Here is a 24,151-nt window from a genome sequence, read left to right as displayed (position 1 = left end):
CTCAACACTCAGGAAACAGAGGCAAGTAGATTTTTAGTGAATTCCAGGCTAGCCTGATCTATATATTGAGTTTGAGGCTAGCCAGGGCTACACAATGAAACCTTGTCTCAGAAATCAAATAATAAAACAATAAAATAAAATAGGTGTGCAGAAGGCGAGGGTAGAGGTGGATGGTGAGTAAAGCTGGCTGCTCACAGGTGTGACCATAAATGGCTAATTTCCGCATCAAGCTAAAGCTGGCTCAGTTCTTTTGTTTTCAGCATAGTCCGGGCCAGCCTCAAACTCTCTCTGTAGCTAAGAATGAGCCTTAAACCTCTTCTGATTTTCCCGCCTACACCTCCTAAGTGCTGTGACTATAGGCATGTGTTGCTACATCACACACCTACCTATGCAGTCCTAGGGTCCACCAGGCCACATTCCCAGTCTACTTAAGTACACTGTGCTCTGTCTCTGATGCTCTGGTTCCAAAGTAGACATTTCTTTTACATCCTATTTATTTTCCTGTTTGTTTGTTTGTTTTAAATCCTGCAAAATTACTTTGGTCACATTTTATAAAAGCATTGGTTTCCTGCTGGGCATTGGTGCACACCTTTATTTTAGACCCATCACTCAGAGGCAGAGGCAGGTGGATTTCTGCCAGCCTGATCTACAGCCATAAGGAACAGGGCCATCGCTCTCACTCTCATGACCCTGTCGGTAGCTTTCCTGACTGCTGAAGGTGGCAAGGGGACATCATCTCTGTGCCTGTGCCACCCCACAGCAGACAGGTGTGTGTTGGAGGTCAGCTCCCCCATACTTAAGCCCTAGGTGCTGGCTCACCCACATGCGTGCCACCAGGGCCTGCTCCACTGTGCTGCCTGGAAAGAGGAGCAGAGCCACAAGTGAGAGATGGGGCCAGCTCTCCAGAGCACCCCAGCCAGTGAAGGATAAGGTCTTCTGCACAGCCTCTGGTCATCCATGTGGTCTCTGATGGCTGCCCCGATCAGGGACATCTCCATGTTCTCTATTGGTACTATGAGCCACAGACATTGACACCTACCCCTGCCACTGTGTAGCCAGGAATCCAGACCCTAGGCAGCAGCTCGCGCTGGGACCTCATCATGGCCCCATGTCATGGGCCATCCCAGCCGGATAAGGGGTTCCCTGGGACGAGGGTCCTCGAAGGCTAGGTGGGTAAAGGATTCAGCGGTGACAAACAGAAATAAACACAAGCAGTTTGAATTTGAGTGTATTTTGCAGCTCTCAAGCAAATATTTTTATATATAATGAAACAATTATCACAACTCTTAGAAGATGTGTTTAGTGGAGCAATCACAAATAAGGCAGATTGTTATTTGGCACAGTACAGTACAAAACCATCCAAGGCTAATGGCATATTTCCAAGAGCAGGTTAATAAATTTTTATGGCCAGTTATTATTTAAAATCTAGTATCTAATTTTTTTTGTGAATCTTCAAGGTGTAAATTTAAACTATTCTAATTCTTTTTTTTTTTTATTTAAGGCTTTCTTATATACCATATACCAAAGCCCACTTTCGACAACACACATATAGCTATATGAAATTTTGTTGCTGGGAAAGTTTTTATCTATCATAACAATATTCTGTAATTTTGTAAATGATTTATGAAGTAAAGCGCTGGTTTTCCCGGAGATAAGGTCACGGCTAGTGACCCCATCTCAAGGAATGGTTTCTTATCCATTTTTATCACTTAAAAATCTCAGCCTAGGCTATCAGGAACATCCCATAAATAAGAAAAGGAATAGAAAAAGATAAAACAGATACATTGCCAGGAGAACTACGGCTAAATATTTTGTTTTGGTCAAGAATTCCACAGCCAGTTCCAAGAGCCCTCCTTCTTTTGAAGTTTTCACCTCAGTCTGTGGAACTTGTCACACAGATCCTACTGGGGTTGGTGTGGCAGCCCCAGGAGCCGTTCACAGCAGGCTCCTCCTCTCCACCTTCCAGTCTCCAGTTCTGTCTGTCTTCACAATGCTCCAGCTGCCCCACTCTCTTTATCATCTGACTACCACATACTTAGTACACTGTGATAGCTCCTACTGCCAGCTGGCCACACGGCTGAGCCATCCCCTGGGTGACATCCTACCTCTGTGTCGCTTGGCGTGGCAAGCTAGTAGGTGTCTATAATTGGCCTGTGCCATGCACCAGAGGGCAGGTCTGTGGGTGGCATGGCTGCCCCAGGTCTCTGTTTTCGTGCTCTTGAGCTGCAGTGTGTTATGGTAGGCAGGGTTTTGTGTGTCTATGCTCCATCCCGCTCCCAACCCCGAGACTGTGGAGCAGAGAGCAAGTTTGTGGGCTGTGAGCGTCGTCTTTCCTTGCCCACTTCCTGTGGCATGGCAGAACACGGATCTCTGTCTGTCCTCCCCCTCCTATGCTGCACTGCCTGGATTTGATTTTTATGTGTCCTATTCCCATGTTGGAACATTGGCCAGCTTGCTCTTACGTAGGACGTGTGCAGACAAGCCCTCGTGAGTGTAGCAGTTCAGTCACGTGTAGAAGGTACTGCTTCCATCCAGTCCTCCCCAGACTCTGGCTTTTACAATCTTTGGACTGCAGGTCTTTACTTGTAGCCCAGCCTGGCCTCCAAGTTACTATGTAGTTGAGGATAGCCTGAGTTTCCGATCCTCCTGCCCCCATCCTAGTGCAGGCATTCCAGGTATGAGCAACCAGGCTGTGTTGCTTTGAATAAGAATGGCTCTCATAGGCTCATATATTTGAGAGCTTGGTCACCATGGAGTGACACTGAGAAGGACTAGAACAGTGGTCTCAACCTGTGGGTCAAGATCCCCTTGGGGACTAAGGACCCCTTCACAGGGGTTACCTAAGACAATCAGAAGACACAGATATTTACATTACGATTCACAACAGAAGCACAATTACAGTTATGAGGTAGCCACAATTAGAGCAAGTAGGAAGGTGGCCCTGGTGGAGTAGGTGTGACTTTGATGGAGGAAGTGTATTAGGGGAGGGGGCTTTGGGGTTTCAAAAGGCCATGCCATGCTTTCGCACACTCTCTCTGCTGCTTATGGATCAAGGTCAAGCCGTGGTGAAGGAATTGAGAGAATTGATCTGAGATGCAAGAGCTGGAATTGATCCTCTGTGTCAGATTTAACATGTGATGGCCTGTCCCTTTAAAATAAATATATTAAGTAAATAAACAAAATTCAAGCAATCTCTTACAGGGCTGATGAAAACCCTTCATAAACTGCCTTGCAGCAGCACTTCCTAAGTACATGAACTTAGATCTAACTACCAAGGCTGGAAAATTATATGTACATACATATTTTGTATCCTAATCTTCCTCAGATATTAAGAGGGGGCTCCAAAAATGGCAAAATGACCCTCCAAATCCTTCAAAAGGACCTCATGAAAATGGCTTTTGGAGCTAGAGAGATGGCCCAAGAGGTCTGATGCCCTCTTCTGGCCTCAGCAGGAACTGCACTGCACTCATGTCGCAAACACTTGCACAGAGACTTTCATACACATAACCAAACTAAGGGAACGAGCCAGAGGATGCCTGCTCTTCCCAACACCCCCTCATTCTATTATCTGGACACGTACAGAAATTTTCTATTTTTTTCAAAATACATCAAATTCTAATCCAAATGTGACATTCTAACCAGAGCTGCCTCAGCTGGTTCACTCTCTCTTTCTCAACAGCTGTTTTTTTTGGAGTAAAATGTCTTCCTCCTCAGTGGCTCTTCAGCCTACTTCTGTTTTTTTTTTTTTGTTTTGTTTTTTGTTTTTTTTTTTGTTTTTTTGTTTTTTTTTGTTTTTGTTTGTTTGTTTTTTGAGACAGGGTTTCTCTGTGTAGCCCTGGCTGTCCTGGAACTCACTCTGTAGACCAGGCTGGCCTCGAACTCAGAAATCCGCCTGCCTCTGCCTCCCAAGTGCTGGGATTAAAGGCGTGCGCCACCACTGCCCGGCTTCAGCCTACTTCTGCCTTTCCAGTAACTGCTCTGCAATTTGCATGCTAGTTTAGTAAACAGCAAATGTGGATGCTGCTCTCAACACGTAGAGTTTTCCTAGCCTACTGGCTGGAAACACACTCAGAAACAGACTCCCCCTCCACCCGCTTCTTACAACTAGAACAGGTATTACACTAGAGCCCTCAGGGGAAAATATAAAAGTTAAGTTTCCATTTACTCCCTGTGGGTATCTGTGGGGAGAGGACACTTTGTTGGGCACACCTTCCTGCTGGCTCACTGGGAAGCAAGAGACATTGAACATAGAACTATACCATTTTCCCACCTGAATTCTGCCTCAGCACCTATGTAACAGAGCCGGCCTGACCTCAGCACCAACAGCTGAAACTTCTCCTATTACCATATTCCTCTATTTGACAGCATTTACACATGTCAGATGGCACTGCTAACAGAAATTAGAAGCCAACACAGTGAATCAACTCCTCTGTAATGGGAGGACCTGCTAAACCTATAATACTGCTTGAGCTACCACCTGGATTCATATTTATAATTCAACAAGAGTCTAGGCTGTGTGGGTCCATTCATGGAGCAATTCAAGTACTACAAGATTCTGACGATGGGGCTGGTCTTCCTGGTTTTGGTAAGTACTTTCCCTCCCTCTTGTTGGCTTCCTTACCACTTTTCCCTATGTGTAGATTGGTTAAATGCTTTAACCTTGGAGAGTGGACTGGGGGAAGTTCTCATTATCCCTACTTGCACTGCTGAGGGATATTTGGGGCATCAACTGCAGGGGAGAACATCACTCTACAAGGAGTGTGAGCAGGTACCATGTGTTGGGGGTCCATCGGGGAATCTAAGCTCAGAAGAAGTTGTCCAGGGAAGTCCCAAGGAGAAAAAGTATAGGCGAGTGTGTGGCCTGAGCAAATGTCTTCTTACCCAACACAGGGCAGGAACAGCAGATAAGACAGTAATTCTACCTGTGCCTAGCTGGGGGAATAAATGGGTTTATTTGGCTTACTGACAGGAGCGCAAGTAAGAGTTGTCTGCCTCCAAACAACCACAGAAACAAAGAGGCTCTGCACACAGCTCTTCTACAGCTGCACAAATGGAGCTCTCCCTGTTACTAGCTGTCACCTTCACATGCTCCAGCACCTCCAGACACCAGCTGAAGCTGGAGCAGAACTGCAGACAGTGGGAAAAGGCTGGGGGTGGGGCAGCTGGAATTTCAGATAAGAATCTAAGGGCCCTTCCCAAACCCTCCTTCAACAAGGTAAAGTCTGCAGACTTGGCCTTGCTGAGGCTCCCTTGCCTCTTGTCACATCTCTGGTGAAAATGGTAATTAATGGCTGTGTTCCACACCAGCAATTCCTCAGTTCTCTTGTCTTCAGAAGGTGTTGTCCTCTCTGTCCAAGATAAAAAGAAAGAAATCTTCTGGTGTCTGGTCCCATTTTTAGCATGTAGTGGGGGAAAGTTGGGAAATAGAAAATGTCATACACACACACACACACCACGGTGGGGAGGTTGGAAGTGAAGGGGGCCAGTGAGAGTGGTCTATCACCATAATGGGGTGAGTGTGATCGAAATGCATTGTATACATGGATGAAACAAACACAGTAAATAAGAAAACAAATTAAGGCTGGGCAGCTCCTGCCTTTAATCCCAGAACTCAGGAGGTAGCTAGAAGCAGGCAGATCTTGGAGTTCAAGGCCAGCCTGGTCTACTACAAAGCAAGTTCCAGAAGAGCCAGCCATTACACAGAGGAAGCATGTCTCAAAAAACCACAAAGCGAAAACAAATTTAAATTCCTGCCTCAAACAAAAGCAAGCTAGGAGATTAGGATAAACCCTAGTTTCTTCTATGAAGTTGTATGAAGACAAGCCAAGAAGTGTCAGTAGAAAGCTTTTCCTGTCTGTCTATGAAAACTGGAATTTTAACTCACAGGGCATTGTTATTGATTTTTAAGCAGTAAGATGTTTCTGTATGAAAAGGTAGATTTCTCACTTTTCTTAGGAAATGTATGATTTGAAACATAAGAAGACATATTGGACATTATTTTGAGAACAATAGTAGTGAAAGAGATTTAAAAAATGAATTCCTTCTTTCTAGAGATGTCGATTTATTTTTATAGCAACTGTGTATTGTTTGAAAGGGAAAGGTTTTTTTTTTTTTTTTTTTTTTCCTTCTCTATTCCTAGGGTGACCAATAGTGCAGTAAGATCTGCCTCTAAAATAAACAAACAAACAACTAAACAAACAAACAAACACCTAAAAAAGGAACCAAATAGATTTTCCTTAAATATCCTGGCTGTCAGTGGTCACTGTAGAAAGAGGAGGAGGTTTCCTTCAGTGTTGTAGTTACTGGTAAGTTGCCTATGCATTTGTGAGTCACCTTAATTAAACTAATTAGGATACACACACACACACACACACACACACACCAGAATAAAAATGAAAGTTAAAAAAAAAAGAGAGAGAGGTTTGTGCATAATGATACACACCTTTAACCCGAACACTTGGGAGACAGAGCAGGTGTATTTCTGTGAGTTCAAGAATGGCCTGATTTAGAAAATGAATTTCATGCCAGGTAATGTTACATAGTGAGTTTTCTCAAATCAACAAACCAAAACAACACCAACAAAAAATCCTCAGACCTGCTGAGGTGGCTCAGTGGGTGAAGGTGCTTCCTGATAGTTTTGACAACCTGAGTCCAGTGGTGAAAGGAGGGAACCACCTCTCAAAAGGTGCCATCAGAGGTTCATATTCGTGCCATGAAATGTGTGGATATACATACATGCACACAAATAAATACATGTGAACAAGAGACTCTTGCTGCTTCAGGCAGGTGGAAAGGCTGGCCTCACCCCTCCCTGGCTACAGCACTCAGGAGATTTGGCACAGTACCTTGTCTGGGCAGCACATTAGAGCTGTCCCTGGTGCCATTGGCTCAGGTCAGCCTGAGGTCATGACATCAAAAGAGTTGACTCGACTCCTTGCCCACTGGGGCATTGGCATTGGGTGAGCTAGCCAGGGCAGTGATGGAGAGCAGGTAGTGTGGGCATAGTAGAGCTGATGGGCTGACCAACTGAGCTAGCACTCGTGTGTGTGTGTGTGTGTGTGTGTGTGTGTGTGTGTGTGATTTTGTATAGTGTGTCTGTGTGTGTGATTTTGTATAGTGTGTGTGTGTGTGTGATTTTGTATAGTGTGTGTGTGTGATTTTGTATAGTGTGTGTGTGTGTGATTTTGTATAGTGTGTGTGTGTGTGATTTTGTATAGTGTGTGTGTGTGTGATTTTGTATAGTGTGTGTGTGTGTGATTTTGTATAGTGTGTGTGTGTGTGTGATTTTGTATAGTGTGTCTGTGTGTGTGTGTGTCTGTGTGTGTGTGTGTGTGTGTGTGTGTGTGTCTGTACATGACTACAGGTAACCACAGAGTTCAGAAAAGCGTGTCAGATTCCCTGGAGCTGAAGTTATAGGGGATTGTGAGTACTGATGTGGGGTGGTCACCAAAGAAGACTGATTGGACATGGGTTAAGCCAACAGAAATTCTTTATTAGCAGGCCAGCAACTACACTGGGTGTTCTGGACCCTAGTGTAGCTCCGAGTCGTTCTCAGGGTGAGCTTTTAGGCACAAAACCAACATTCTGAGACGATACACGTCAGTTAACAACAACTAGAAGCAGAACTACAAGAGCTAAAGAGCAAGGTTATTACATATTAGGACTTTCCCAGAATCCCAGAACTATTTAAACTTGCTGGACGAGGTGTTGGTTATAGTTTTTGCAGGTGGTGCTGTTTATCTGCTGAGTTTTGCAGCCTGAATGGCACTTCCATCACAGAGTCAGTTGTGCTAAGGTCTTGTGACCCACTAACGTCTGGGGCCCTGTACTCCCAACTTGTCTTAGTAAATGAGTCAAATCTTGGACTCATTCTGTTTTAGTTTAAGATGCAGGACCTCACCGGATTAACAGGGCTTCTCGGCTAATTCAGTCAGAATGAAATTTAAGGACCCAGCCAGTGCTGATAGCAGAGTAGTTAGCCAGGGGGACCAAGAGAACAGAGACTGGTACCAATATTCCCCCAAACAGTGGCAAGAATTATTCTAATTACTCATGATAGTTAGCCTAGAAACAGCAGGATTCTTCCAAAGTCAGACATAGTTGTTTTTATTATTTAATGAGAAGTCCAAGCCTTGCCAGTTTTGTAGGACCATTTCTGCAAGAGAATCTAACTGTTGTTTTAATTCAGAAATGGAAACTTTTAATACATCTGGGTCCTAATCGACCTATGTACTTACTTTGGAAAACATCAGAAGAGGCACATTCATTCAAACCAGTACGTGCCCACCAAGCAGTCTCAGAGGCCCAGTAATATTGTTGTTATCCATATGAATTAACCCATAAGGCAGACTAGCGGGCATCAGAATGAGGGGAAATGCCTGGGTTAAATGTTTGGGCTATTAGACAAGTTTCACCCCTTTATAAGTCCTCTAATATTAATTTGGGCTATCCCCAGTCACAGTGAGTTTCATCAGTCATGGTCAATGCGCTGACAGTCTGGTTTGTTTCTATCCTGATGTGGTACAGAGAAGGGGTGTCTAAGCATAACCAGCAACCCTGGCTGATCTTGCTTGATTTTTTGGAAATGATTAACTCTATCTCCAGGGTCCCTTCTTGCAGCACAGGTTTTTCCTGTCTCCCAGACTTTTTTAAAGGATTTTTTAAACCCTCAATAAAGCCTCACTTTTATAAACCCTAGTTTTGCAATGGAAACTCCCTTGGTTCTGGCAACCTGGGCATCCAGTCACATGGCACACATAGAATTGTAAACTCTTTCAATCTCAAAGATAAATTGCTATAGCTTCCCTTTTCTCCATAAACTAGACATGTAAATTGGGTATCAGCAAGCAGAGATGAAGATGAATATGAGTTGCTGTGTGATCACTCTAGCTAATACTTTGCCTGTGTTTGTCTTTCTATGGGTTGTTGTGTGTGGTCACTGTACCTAATACCTTGTCTGTGTCTGTCTTCCTCAGCTTATATTCAAGGCCTGAGGGTGGTGACAGGTGGACCATGACCCTCTATGCATCCTGTGACAGTAATTTGTAGGGAACGCCAAATACCCTTTAGGAGGGCCAAGAATTTCTAATATCCTTTTCCCCAGCAATGAGAAGCCCTTCTTCTCTATAGATATTCTATCTATCTATCTATCTATCTATCTATCTATCTATCTGTCTGTCTGTCTATCTATCTATCTGTCTATCCTCTATAGCTGAGTAAGTAGTAAAAGCATATAACCTGACAATCTGGGTATATGGTAGAGGACTTTCCTTTTCCCCATCTGAGAGCCAGGGTCAGATCAATCAGTTATGCTCTCTAGGCTGAGGATCTGGCTTGGGCTCAGATCCTCTCGGTTAAAATAACTACTGCAGCTCCAATGTACCTGGTTTCATCTTTCATGTCCTGACATGCATGGCGGAGCACTGTGTTGTCAGAAAGAGGCAGCTGATCTGATTGAAGTCGGTGGGTTTGTCACATAGGACTTGAAAGTGGGCCAGGCATAGGGCAGGGTACTGGGTCACACAGTCATTAGATGGCCAGTGTTTTGGTGCTCTGCAGAGGAGAGCCTCAACTGCATCATGGGATGCTGTGGGCCTAACATCTTGACCCAGAGTGAACTTGCTTTGGTTGTTGTTGTTGTTTTGTGTTTTTCATTACCCTAGCAGTTGCCACCACAGCTATTATAGATGGTCCATCCTGTGGCTACAGGGTGCAAATGTCTGTATAGAGTGTCACAGGGCATCTGTAAGACCCTGTGTGTCATCAACAAGAAGATGGTAGTGACTTTTAGTTTGTTAAATGTCTGGTCCCAGTCAGTCCTCTCTTGTTAAAACACTTTTTAATACTACCTTCAGCAATAGGGACTTACTTATACCTTGACATTTTAAAAACTTTTATAATTTTTTTATGATATTTGGGGTGACTGGTGACAAAGAAAATCTTTTTTTTTTTTAGTAGATATCTTTTATACTTTGAAAAGGAACTGGCTAAATTGTTTAAAGTCTCCTTGGTCAGTGTTGGACAGAAGGAAAAACATGTTCTGTCTAGACTGCATTGCTGGCACAGATCCCCTGCTCAACCCAGGGGCAATTTTTATATTTTAGGTTGTGAGCCTAGCCTTTAATGGCTGAGCCATCTCTCCAGCCCCAGGGGCAATTTAAAAAAAATTTTTTTTTAGAGAATGCTGGATTGTATGAATCATTGGTTTAACTATCCTTTCCTGGGTCTGCTTAGAGCAGGCATGGGGCAGAGGAAATGTTCGCCTGAATTAACCATTTCCCCATCTCTGTGTGCATTCTACTGAGATGGCAGCGGGCCCTGAATGAGAGGCCCACCTCCACACCAGAACCAACCCTGACAGTGAGCAGGAGTCAACCAACACAACAAGCAAGTGCTCCGGCTCCCAGTGCGGACAGGTAGAGGTGTTTTAAATTTCTCTGGGAGACCTGGCAGAGTGAGTGATTCGGATCCTTCATAGGACAGGGCACAGGTCTTAAACCTAGTGAGGGGATTGTCTCACACCAGAGAAAGACACTGGTCAATATAAGAAACAAAACTGAGAGACACACACAGGAACACACACACAGAGATACAGAGAGAGAGAGAGAGAGAGAGAGAGAGAGAGAGAGAGAGAGAGAGAGAGAGAGAGAGAGAGAATACACATACATGTACACGTACACTTGAACAGACAGAGGAATTCAGTTCTGCCTCACAGGGACCCCAGACACTGGATGAGCAGCCATGTGCAACCTTTCCTATGTGTCTATACAGAGGCACTTTAACCAGACTCGCCTCCAGAGATGACAGACCAGGCCACTTTCTACTTCATTTACTTGGGAAAAAGATTTGGGGAAGAGATATCAGATCCCTCTAAAGAGTCAGGCAGTGATGGATCAAAGGGAGTCCTGAGGACTTAAACATCAGGAGTCCCCTGACCCTTGCATTCTTCCTTGTTCCAAGGGGCTCTGACCTCCACCATGTCTCATGATCTGGTCTCTGCGGTCTCACTGGAGCTTCCAGAAGTGTTGTGGAGTATTCCTAATGGAAGACTGCCTGGACACAAGCCTAAGCCGACAGAAAGTCTTTACTAGGAGGCCAGTGACTATTCTGGGTGTTTGGGATCCCAGTGTACCCAGAACATTTCTCAGGGTGAGATTTCAAGCACCAAACTATATCCTGGGTTGGCACACTTCAGTTATCAAAAACAGTTAGCCAGGAGCTGAACTACAGAAGCCTAAAAGCAATAGTAGTACATTTAAGAGACTTTCCCATAACTATGAACTTTGCTGGATTGGGTTTTGGGTTTTGTCCGGAGGTGCTATCTATGTACTAGGTTTTTCAGCCTGAATGGCACTTCTTTCATGGAATGAGTTGTACTAAGGTTTGGATTTCTGTTACAGCTACCGGGGGTAGGGGGTGGGGAACTCTGGTCCTTTGCAAGAGTAGTATGTGTTTTTAAGCCATTTATCCATCCATCTTTTAGCCCCATGACTATAGTTATTTTTATAAGACTTTATAAGTTGTCATCATGTGTGATAGTTTAATTGAGAGATGTCCCCTATAGACATTCCAGTATTTGAATGCTTGATCGTTCATTGGTTGTGGTGTTTGAGAATATTGGAAGTGGTGGCCTTGCTGAAGGCCATGTGTCCCTGGGACTGGGCTTTGAGAGCTTAAATCTTACCTTACTTCCAGTTTTCTTTTTCTGCTTCATGCTTGCAGTGGAGGTGTGAGTCCCCAACTTGCTACTTAATTTATTTATTTATGATTATTTGTGTATGTGCATGGGATGATGTGCAAATGTGTGTGATGTGGGCTGTGTGATTGTGTGTGTGTGTGTGTTTGGGTTTTTATTGCTGTGACAAGACACCATGACCAAGGCAATGGTTATAAGGAGAAACATTTCATTGGTGCTGGCTCATAGTTTCAGAGATTCAGTCCATTTTTATCACAGTGGGAAGCATGGCAGTGTGCAGGCTGACTTGGTGCTGGAGGAGCTAAGAGTTCTACATCTTGATCTAAAGGCTGACTGGAGCAGTGTCTCTTCTGCCCTGGGCAGAGCTTAAGCAAAGGAGGACTCAACCCCCCACCCCCACCCCCATGAGAAGACAATTCCTCCAACAAGGCCATACCTCCTAATAGTGTCACTTCCCATGGGCTAAACATATTCAAACCAGCAAATTCCACTTCCTGCCCCCGTAGGCTTGCTCAAACACATGAATCAATGGGGACCATAACTAACCACAGCATAATACAAATTACATTTAGTGTAATTTCAAAAGTCCCCATAGACAATAGCAGTCTTAACAGTATTAAAAGTCCAAAGTTCAAAGTCTCTTCTGAGATTTGTGCAATCACTTAACTGTGATCTCCTATAAAATCAAAATCAAAAAGCAGATCACATACTTCCAACATCACAGGATACACATTACCATTCTAAAATGTCGTGGTGAGAAAGTACTGGACCAAAGCAAGACCAAAATCCAGCTGGGCAAACGCTAAAGTCTGCATTTCATGTCTGATGTCCAACTCCCTTCAGCATTGTGAACTGCAGCAGAATCCTTTCTCTTTGGCTGGTTCCACTTTCTCTTAGCAGCTTTCCTTGGCATGTACCACCTGGCTCTGGCATCTCTACATCTTGGGGTCTCCAAGTCAACTTCAACTTTACAGCTTCTTGTTCTAATGGCTGGGGTCCACACATGATCTTCTGGCATTGTCCAAAGGGCTTGGGTCACTTCTCCAGCTCTGCCCTCTGTAGCACTCTAGGTTCTGGCTAACTCCACTTCACTGCTGCTCCTATTCTCGGTGGTCATCACTATCAACATTCACTCTCGGACCAGAAGGGAAGGTTTTGCCATTTTCATGAGACTAGCTTGGGGAAGGCCTTCCAGTTTCCCATGGGTCTGAGGCATTTGGGTCCTTGACATAGCTGTATCCATGTCAATAACATACATTCACTCAGGAGTTCATCCATTCAGGCCTTGATCTGCTCCCCCAGGAACTCTGCCCTAAAATTACCCAAGAGTGACCTGAAACTACTGAACTTCTTGCCACCGCCTACTGAAGGCTGGGACTATACACATGCCATACATGGCCTTATTCCATGCTTAAACATGTTATAATCAGTCTGTAATTTATAAACACACGTGGAGGTAATCTGGATGTTGATCCTCACTATAGTCAATATATAGGTTAGTTAAGTAGCCTTTTTAGCCTCCCAGCAGCCATGGATGAACTGGATTCACTTGAAAGGAGGGCTAGAAATGAAAAGAAGATGGAGGGGCAAGAGAAACATGAAGCCAAAACAAAGTTTCTGATCAAGGCTCGAAGGTTTTTTTTGTTTGTTTGTTTGTTTTTTTGTTTTTTTGTTTTTTTTGTTTTTTTGTTTTTTTTTTTTGAGACAGGGTTTCTCTGTTTAGTCCTGGCTGTCCTGGAACTCACTCTGTAGACCAGGCTGGCCTCGAACTCAGAAATCCACCTGTCTCTGCCTCCCAAGTGCTGGGATTAAAGGCGTGCACCACCACCGCCCAGCTAAGGCTCAAAGTTTAATATTCAGCACTTTGTATATATAGGGGAAGCCCAGGGAACCCATCCTTTGTTTCAGCTGGATCATGTCACAAGGCAAGCTCAGCGGCAGTGTATTCTTCTAAGTTCCTGTAGGAAGTTGTACAGACAGCCAGGGTGGATGACTCCACGTAGGTCCTATTGTAGCAAGGTTTATTGTAGTAAATAAGATCTTTCCACCTGCTCAAGGCTGGGGAAGGGCACAGCATTTGTATGCATCTATTATATACTTTCCATGCCAATGAACATACTACTTAGGTAAACCTTCACAGAATCCATTTCCTGGCCTCCTTAGCCCCATTTCTTATTTCTACCTACTCTCAAATCTTGTTGACCTACAAATGTACACAATGAGATTCCTCTTGGTTCTCTCTACTGCCAGTTTAGATTTTTAAGTTCTTGGGTCTGCAGAGTGTGTAAGCATCTAAGCTACTGTGCTCCATCATATCAGATAACAACAACAGAGGATCAGCAAGATAGCTCAGTGATGAGGGAGCTGGTTACCGAGCCTGCTCACCTGAATTTGGGACATGGAGGGAAAAGAGAAATGACCCTACAAATTGTCCTCTGACTTTCACATGTGAGCCTTAGTGAACACACACACACACACACACACACACACACACACACACACACACACATTGTTTAAAAACCCAACAGACATTTGGAGCTGGAGAAATGGCTCAGTGGTTAAGAGCATTGGCTATTCTTACTGAGTACCTGGGTTTAGTTCCCAGCACCCATTAGTACCTCGAATTTCAGGGGATTCAATGTTCCCTTCTGGTCTCCTTGGGCACCAGACTTCTATGTGGTACACAGATAGATGAAAGCAAAACACTCATACACTTACATCCAAAGAAAGAAAGAAAGAAAGAAAGAAAGAAAGAAAGAAAGAAAGAAAGAAAGAAAGAAAAGGAAAAGATGAAGAAGAACACCACTGGGATCTAATTTCCTTGTTAATATGGGGTGACTCCAGTGGGAATTTTCAGTAATTCTAGTTACACAATCACCCCAGCCTTGAGATGTTTCTTTCACATAAAATTCATGGTGACTTAAATGCTAGGCTTATGAAGGACAGACAGAATAACACAAGCAGGTTGGATACCTAGGTGCTATTCAGCCAACAGTAACATCTTCTTGGAGGAAGAAAATGGAACATGCACAACACACTGGCATATTCCTTTCTCTTTACCCACAGGTATTCTGCCTCATGATGCCTTGGCGTGAGCCCATAATCCAGTGGCTCCCACCACCCCGTCCTGCCTCTGAATATATCCCAGAGACCAACATCTGGGACTCTCTCCCTCAAGAACTCACCAACCTGACCAACCTTCTATACTGGCCTCCAACTGGTGGAGACAGGGATGACTTTTTGGCCTCTACTAGCCCCAAAACCTCTACCTATCACTTGAAGGGTCCTGCCCAGGCCAACTATACCCTGGGAAGTAACCTAGAGGCCATCCTTGTGGCTAGGGATCACTGGGGTAGGCCCAAGGCTCACGGTGGAGATCTGTTTCGGGCACAGCTGCTGGGCCCAGAGTTGAGAGCAGGAGTCCCAGGGGAGGTGAAGGACCTGGAGAATGGCACTTACCTCTTGTCCTTCCCCCTGCTCTGGGCTGGACGAGCCCAGGTGCTAGTGAGGCTGATCCACTCCAGCGAGGCAGTTGGGGTCCTGCAAAGAGTCTGGAGAGAGAAACAAGCCACTGTTGATTTTAGAGGCTATTTCCGAGGAACAGATGGCACTCAAGAGACTGTTGTCTGTAATGTGGACCCCCAGTCAACTGGAGCCAAAGGGCCTACCTGCCAGTACAAGGATGTGGTTTCTGGGGAGATCTGGTACTGTGCTCAACCCTCTACTTTGCCCTGCAATGCTTTAGTGGGTCACTCAAGTGGAAGTTACCTGAAGGTGACCACACAACATGATGCAGATCTGCTGGCTCGGTAAGAAATCCAGAATCTTGAATGAGTCCCAGTCTTAACTATAGGCATGTTGAGATGAGAAGACAACATGAAGAAGTCAATTCTCACCTTCTACCATGTGAGGCCCAGGTATTAAACTCAGTCTGTCGGGCTTGGCAGCAAGAAGATGTTGGTCATCATCTTTGTCATTACCGTCAGCAGCAGCACCATCACCACCTTCATCACCATCATCAACCATCATTTAAAGAGTCCTATGCCTAGAGTGGCCTTGAATTTCTTGTGTGGTTGAGAGTGACCTTTTAATGAAGGCAGAAAAGTTAAGAGTTCAAGGACTTCTTGGCCTGGGGTCAATGAGCATGAGACCCTCTGTCCAAAAAGCAGGGGTGGATGGGATGGGGTGGGTTGAAGAAGGGTGTTACATTCTCTAGTGACAATTTGTGTAAAGACAATAACAAAATTTATTGTGCTTCTTAGACTGTAGTGGCAGGAAAATCACATTTTCTGGCGTGCTGTGGAGCTCTGTTTATTATTAAAGAGAACCACGTGGCTCTTCAGTTATCTTAACTCTTAGTTAACTGAGAAGTCCCTTCCTTGTATATTCCTCCTAACCACTATAGTCGCCCCATGTTATTGTGCCTACTTTACTGTAGTGACCTGGATTTAGACAGAGAATAACTAACCAGTCAGTCATGATCTGCTCTTTGCAAATCTCTCACACTCAGTGTTTCTTCAGGAATGTGACAGACCAGAGACTCCCTTCAGGCATACCTCCAATCCTGGTCCTACCAGCAGCACAGGGGAACGTCAGTAACGTGGGTGAGTGAGACCTGAACATGGTGGGGTTGGGGATGGGCATCAGCTTAAATGGGTTGTGGACTTGTGTGTGTGTGTGTGTGTGTGTGTGTGTGTGTGCATGTGTGTGTGTGTGTGTGTGCATATGCCTGCATGTGTTGTGTGGGTGGGGTTCACTCTCCTGTGCAGAGGTATATGGAGACCAGGCTAATATGAAAATGTTCTCCCCAATTGTTCTGTCTTATTTTACTTTAAATTGTGCTACACTTTCAATTACATGCTTTGTGCACCCTGGTGTGTGTGTGTATGAGAACATATGGGCCATGTCAGACATATGGCTTGCAGAGGACGACTTGCAGAAGTTAGTACTCTCTTTCTACAGTGTGAGTCCCAGGAGTTGAGCTCAGGTCATCAGGCTTGGGAGCAGGCATCTTTACCCGCTGAGCCATCTCACTGGCTCCTATGGTGGATTTTCCTTTTGATTTGTTGTTGTTGTTTTCTGCTCCCACCACCCAAGGGAATGGGTTTCAGTGGTTTGAAAATCGGTAGGAATCAGAGCCAAAACAGGTGAGATCCTACCAAGGATGCACAAGGGTGGCTGGGTAGCTGGTGTTCAGTCAGAAAGCAAGGCAGTCAGGTAGGACCCAGGTCCACTGCACATATTACTGCCCATAGAGGCTCCACGTGCAGTGTTTGCAAAGTGACCAACTGGGGGACATCGACTAATCAAACATCCATATTCAGAGGGTACCAGTCTCAGTCTCTCTCTCTCTCTTTCTTTCTCTCTCTCTCTCTCTCTCTCTCTTCTCTCTCTCTTCTCTCTTCTCTCTCTCTCTCTTTTCTCTCTCTCTCTCTCTCTCTCTCTCTCTCTCTCTCTCTCTCTCTGTTCTCCCTCAGTAAAGAAAAAATTGATGGCATTGTGCCTCCCTCCAAGAAGTAAGAAACCCTTGAATTGATCATGTGCCCAACCCAAAAGTGACACTGAATGGGGAGGCAGAAATGATCTATAGGGACCTTCCCAGCAACAGACAGAGCTGGAATCAGGGTAGTCCTTGAAAGTCCACATGAAAATACACACAGGCACACTGCACACACGTACACTGCACACATGCACACTGCACACTGCACACATACACACTGCACACATGCACACTGCACACATGCACACTGCACACATGCACACTGCACACATGCACACTGCACACAGAATGAAGTCTTTGTGGAAACTCTGCTCAACACCTAAAGGACACTGGGCAGAGAGGGTGGAATGTACCAGTTGCTTCATGCTGTCCCTGAATATACCTGATACAGCGCCCCTAGAGGAGGCCAAGTTGAGTCTAGAGCCTCAGGTACAAGGATGCAAGTGTTCAGCCCTGTTCCATTGTATCCAGACCCTTGAAATTTCTGGGCTGAAGATTAACCCCTAGCATCTTCTAATCCCCAAATGCATGGTCACTGAGGGAAGTACTTCAGTTATTTCATCATGTCGCCAAGAAAAAGTGCTGGCCACCAGCCCCAGTATGGAGGAAGCTCTCCATGTACCAGGTCAGTTCTGGCAACATAAATATGGGGACAGATAATGGTCCTTTTTGGTTTTGGAGACAAAGTCTCTCACTAAGTTTGGAGCTTGCTGTTCAGCTAGGCTGGCTGGTCAATGAGGCCCTGGAATCTGCCATGTCTACCTCCCCAAGTGCTGGGGTTCCAGGCATACCACATGTTCTAGGGGTCAAACATAGCTCCTGAATACTGTACTACCCACTGAGCCATCTTCCCTGCCCTCAAATGTGTTTATTTCAGATCTTTTGCCTCTATCCTGCCAGAAAAGTTTGGTACATTGGTTAGTACTAGGGCTACGTCTTGTGGTCAAACACTAGCTCTGTGTTTGACTGTATTTTTGTAAAAACCCCCTTTCTAGGCTGGTGATAGGACTTAGTGGCAGAGCACTTGCCTAACTGAACCCGCACAGAATGCCATCCCTACCGCTTCTGGCCCGTCATCAATGCTCTAGGTCATGGTAAATTACTTAGAAGTCTATGTCCCCATGTCCGCATCTATAAGTGGAGACATGAACAGTGCTACCTCCAGGGTATGAAAATCTCAGCACTCTCTAGTTGAAGTCAGAAGAATTAGGAAGACAGGACCATTCTTATCTATATGGTCTATATGGGATGTTTATGAGTACATAAGACTGTTTCAAACACTCATGTTCGCAGACACACATGCACACACAAACATGCACACATACACACACGCACACACACACACATGTGCACACATACACACACACACACACACACACACACACACACAGACGGACCTCACAGGCCCTGTCAGAGTGCATTGATATGCTACATATAAAGTATGGAGAGGAATGCCTGATTGGACTACCAAAATGGCTCAGTGGGAGAAGGTGCTGCTCCCAAGACTGATGATCTTCAAACCCTGGGACATACACCATGAAGGGAAGAAGAAACTCCCAAAGGCTGTCCTCTGACTAGCACATGTCTGCTGTGGTATACACACATGTGAATGCATACACACAAACACACACACACACACACACACACACACTCCAATAAATAAATGTTAAAAACAGTTTATTTACAAAACATGTAAAGAATATTGCTATTTAATAAAATTTCATGTTGTGCTTTTTTCTTTTTTCTTTTCTTTTTTTTTTTAAGAAAATTTAATCTGCTCTATTCTTGTCTCCCTGGTAGCCTTGCATTCAAGACCCCCATGCCGCCCGGGCCACCCATCTCCAAAACCCTCTGGCTTCTATCACCAAGACAGATGGCACTCAACATTCTGTTCTAGCCGCTCTTTCCCCACCGTGGACAGCATCCTGAGCTGCCTGGCTGGCCACAGTGTCTACATGATGGGGGATTCCACACTTCGGCAGTGGTGGGAGTATCTGCGAGACACAGTGCCCTGTGAGTGACCATGAGGGAGAGGAGGGCCTGTGGGGACTCATGATGGAGAAGCCTGACAGCAGTTGCATTGAAGGCGACTTCCTCACTTAGTAGAAAGATGGTACAGGCTGCTGGGTCTCTCTGAAGGGCAAAGAGTGAAGGAGCTGGGTGTTTGCTCTCTTTTATGATGGAGGCATTTTCTCAATTGAGGTTTCCCTTCCCAGACAACCTCAGGTTGTGACAAGTTGGCAAAGAACAAACCAGGACACCCAAGCCCTGGTGCAGCACTAAGATTACAAGTATGCATGACCACAACTAGCTTTTTTTTTTTTTTTTTTTTTTTTTTTTTTGAGACAGGGTTTCTCTGTACAGCCCTGGCTGTCTTGGAACTCACTCTGTAGACCAGGCTGGCCTCAAACTCAGAAATCATCCTGCCTCTGCCTCCCAAGTGCTGGGATTAAAGCGCCACCACTGCCCGGCACACCCAGCTTTTTAACATAGGTTCTTGGAGCTGCAACACAGGTCCTTATGTGTGTCCTGCAAACAGGTTATGAAATGAGTACCTCTTCAGCCCAAGTCTTAAGTTATGTTAGAGCTGCCACAGTGAGCTACGGGCCGGCCAGGGCTATGCAGCGAGATCTTCCTAAAAAATCAAAGGGAGAGAGAGAGAGAGAGAGAGAGAGAGAGAGAGAGAGAGAGAGAGAGAGAGAGGACAGAGACAGAGAGAGAGAGACGACAGAGACAGAGAGACAGAGAGACAGAAGCAGAGAGAGACAGAGAGATAAAAAAGGCAAACGAAAGAGGGAAAAAAGCAAAGAGAAAAGCGAGGAAAAGGAGAAATTGGTTTTGGTGGTACACAACAGATGTGGAATCTTGGCGCTGTTATTCCTCTCTGACCAGCAGAAAGTAAACGCAACTCCTGAGTTTCTTCCTCAAGCAGTTTATTCAGGCTTTTGATACAAACATAGCACCACTCTCCCCTCTTTCAAATTGTGTTGTGTTTAATTCTGGCTAAAGTAAGCCAGCTGCTGTCAGACTGCAGCAGTTTGGCCCAGCACTGGTTGACTGAGTCCAGCTGAAGCTAGTTTCCCTCTAACCTCACCTGGATTGTTTCCCTTCTGTCTGGGATGCTTGCAGGGACTCCCACAACCTATAACTTCAGCTCCAGGGAATTCCACCCCCCTTATGGCATCTCCAGACACTTGTCCCCACTTGCATATAACCACACAGAGACACACATAAAACATACACAAAACTGAGAAATAAAAATACCTGAGTGTGGTGTCTCACATCTCTCAGGATCTGGGAGGCAAAGAAGGTAGGTAGCTCTCTGTGAATGTTAGTCTAGCCTGACCTAATCTGTTCCAGGTCAGCCAGGGCTATAGAGAGGGAAACTGTCTTAAAAACATAAGGTGAAAACTGGGCAGGGTGGCATATACCTGCAATTCCAGGAAAGGGAAGTGGAGAGAGAAGAACAGAGCTTAAATAATCTTTGGTATATGTGAAGTGTGAGGTCAGCCTGGGCTACCACATGAGAGCCTGTCTTAAGAAAATATATTTTTGAAAGACAGTGTAGTGTCACACAGCTTTAATCTCAACAATAAGGAAACAGAGGCAAGCAGATGCATGACTTTGAAGACAGCCTGGTTTTTACAGTGAGTTTCAAGCCAGCCAGGCTACATAGTGAGACCTTGTGTCACAGAACAAACATATGTTTGTAAAAGGGAATTTTTCACAGTGCTGTTAATTCATTATTAATTTTTTTTTTTTTTTTTTTTTTTTGGTTTTTCGAGACAGGGTTTTTATGTAGTCCTGGCTGTCCTGGAACTCACTCTGTAGACCAGGCTGGCCTCGAACTCAGAGATTCGCCTGCCTCTGCCTCCCAAGTGCTGGGATTAAAGGCGTGTGCCACTACTGCTCAGCCATTATTAATTTTTTTATCTCCCTGTGTGTGCATACAGTTACATATTATCATGTGTAAGAATTTCAGGGGACCATGTGCAAGAGCTGATTCTCTCCTTCTGCCATATGAATCCCAGGGGATCAAGTTCAAGTCATGTGTGCCAGCAGCAAGAGCCCTTCCAGGCTGAGCCATCTTGCTTGGTTCCCTAAGTTAAAACCTTCTTTCTCCTCCTCCCAACAGCCCTGAAGCCAGTTGATCTACATGTCACTTATCAGGTAGGTCCCCTGATGGCTGTGGAGACAACTCGGGGGATAGTGTTGCACTGGAGGGCCCATAGCTGGCCCTTGCGTTCGGCCCGCACCCCAGTGGCCTCCCTGCACTCTGTGGCCAGAGAACTCCATGGCCTGGCTGGGGGCCCCTACACAGTGGTGGTGCTGGGCATGGGAGCCCACTTTACCACTTTCCCTCCCTCCATCTTTGCTCGAAGACTGGCAGGGATTCGGGCAGCTGTGAAGGCCCTGCTGGACCGGGAACCCAGCACTCTGGTCATCATCAAACTGGCCAATACTGGCTACAAATCCGTGTACGGCAGTGACTGGCTGACAGTCCAGGTGAACCGCCTCCTCCGCGCTGCCTTTGTTGGCCTCCGAGTGGCCTTTGTGGATGCGTGGGAAATGACCTCCAGCCTGGCTGTGCCAGACAACATCCACCCAGGGAAGCTTATTGTCCGCAATGAAGTGGAATTATTTCTGTCCTTCATCTGTCCCACCTGAGTGCTCCTGAGGGATCTGAGCATGGATGGACAGCCTGGGTGTGGCCATTTAAAAATGAACTGATACTGATGGAAAGCTGCAGCTGCCCTGGCTCACCCGCTGTGACACTTTGGTTCCATATTTTATACTTCTCTGTATGCACCACATGGACAGATCTAGTTTTATACAAATGAGACCAAGTTTTGCATAGGTTTTTTTTTCTTTTATGATGTAAGGGTTTGTGTGTGGTGTGTATATACATACACCTACAGGCGCTGCCCCCTGTGTACACACAGAGACCAGAGGACGTCTTGGGCTCTCCTGTTCTATCCGGGAAATCCTGCATGGCTCAGTAGCTTGTGTTGCTTCAATCGTATGGAATCTGGCACTAGGCAGTTTATTTTACACATATTTAAGTCCAGTATTATATGGGACAGAGGGGAAAGTTTTCTATTGTAACACAATCTTATGTGTACAAGGAGGCATTGTATGCCCTTCCTTTGTATTCTGTAACAATTCCTGAGATAGACAATAAAAGAGTCGCTGTGGCTGCAGATATTACAGGGCTCAATTAGTGCAAGGGTTCATCACAATTTTGGAGGAGAGTTCTTTTAATTCTGTTGACCAAGTGCAAAGATTTACTGATGAAAATGAGTGTAATATGGCCTATCCTGCCTAAACCTTTTCACCATGCAGGAGTGGGAGTATGAGGAGCATTGTTCACAGAAAAAGTCCATCCCAAAGGCAGTTGTTTATGAAAGGGAAGGATATGATTAGAGATGGGATTTGTTGTTGTTGTTGTTTTTCGAAACAGGGTTTCTCTGTGTAGCTTTGGCTGTCCTGGAACTCACTCTGTAGACCAGGCTGGCCTCGAACTCAGAAATCCACCTGCCTCTGCCTCCCAAGTGCTGGGATTAAAGGCATTCGCCACCACCGTCGGGCTAGAGATGGGATTTCTATAAGGAGGGACGTAAGTGCATCAAAGCATCAGTGATGTGATAGAAAATCACCACCACAGAAATATCAGGGGAAGCCCTGTGGGTACATGTGTGGTTCTTACTGCATAATTCACACAAGTATCCAAAGTGCCCAAGAGGAAATGGCTCTCCTCTGATACAAATAGACTGTTCTTGTTTCTGCCATTGCCCAATGAAGCCATAAGTTATTATCTAAACCATCAGCAACAGATAATACTATTCTAGGTACAATAATATAAACTTCAGCAAACAATACTTCAGATAATCTCCTTCCCATCTTCATACAAGTAAACTTTCCACTATCAGAGCTTCCTGAAGAGTTCTTCTGTATTATTCCATTTGTACTGATCCATTATAGTAATCCAACCATATTGACTCTCATCTATGTGACTAAATATGTGCATACCATCTTTTATCCCGAAAGCATGTCCTAAAGGGTAAAATATATCCTTTGCATGGCACAATGACATGATGTTGTCTCCTGGTAGAGGGTGCCTTTTATACCCCATGACAAAAGTCGTTTGGGTTCTGCATTGACAAGCTGAGGATTAAGATGCAGTCCAGTCTGTAAACCCAAAAAGCATCATTTTGGGAGTCAGTAATATAGTACGACCTTCTTGTTTCTGCAAAGTTTCTGCCTGATGCTTTAAATTTTTGATGTCTCCCCAAGTTATCCATGAACTCTTCCTCATGGGTATAGATACCTCCTTTATATTTTTAAAATTAGCCAATTAAGTATTTCTGAGGGACCCTAAGGGCTTTTCCAGTCCCACACCCTCCTTATAGCTTCCCCTCTTGCCTGGAGTCAAGGCTAGGCCAACTTCTATTCTCCACCAACAGGAACATTCTTGAGTAAAAAATTCTCAGAAAAACTCCAGAATGTGCTGACTGATGGCCACCTGACCATTGAAAATTCCTAGGTAGAGTTCAAGTGCATGTCATGATCTGCCCATGCCTGCTAGCCAATAGATTTAAAGCTCAATGTGCTTAGCCAATAAATTTGAACTGTAACCTGTGCCCCTAAAAAGTATAAAAACAGCTTATAATAGCCATTCAGGGTCACCTCCTGGTCATGCCCTTCAAGGACTAATTGAAGTCGACCCTGAAAATAAACCTCTTGCCTTTGCATTGATCTATGTCTTGGTGTGTCACTAGGGGGAATCTAGAAGTAAGCACCACTGACCAAGGATCGGGGCCTTACATTTGGACGCTTGTCCCAGGATTCCAGGAGACCCCTCGAGTGACCACTAACTAGGCTGGTTTGAAGAAAAAGACTGAGCCCAGCACCTACTTGTGTCTGTCTCTCTGTCTTTTGCCTTCACATTTGGCTCT

The 24,151-nt window shown here is 45.0% G+C and overlaps 1 protein-coding gene across 1 annotated transcript; it reads left to right on the top strand.

Annotated features, from left to right (window-relative positions):
* The first annotated feature begins 4,561 nt into the window (after positions 1-4,561).
* LOC143438249 (NXPE family member 3-like) lies at positions 4,562-23,835 on the top strand. Its single transcript, XM_076923944.1, has 5 exons — positions 4,562-4,585; positions 14,762-15,504; positions 16,217-16,299; positions 18,996-19,208; positions 21,331-23,835. The coding sequence occupies exons 1-5, from the start codon at positions 4,562-4,564 to the stop codon at positions 21,861-21,863; spliced, it is 1,596 nt and encodes a 531-aa protein (XP_076780059.1). The 3' UTR covers positions 21,864-23,835.
* The last annotated feature ends 316 nt before the right edge of the window (positions 23,836-24,151 follow it).

This window comes from Arvicanthis niloticus, chromosome 24, assembly GCF_011762505.2.
Source record: "Arvicanthis niloticus isolate mArvNil1 chromosome 24, mArvNil1.pat.X, whole genome shotgun sequence".
Classification (NCBI taxonomy): Eukaryota; Metazoa; Chordata; class Mammalia; order Rodentia; family Muridae; genus Arvicanthis; species Arvicanthis niloticus.
The sequence above is the reverse complement of the archived record's forward strand: the minus strand, read 5'-3'. Positions and strand labels throughout refer to the sequence as shown.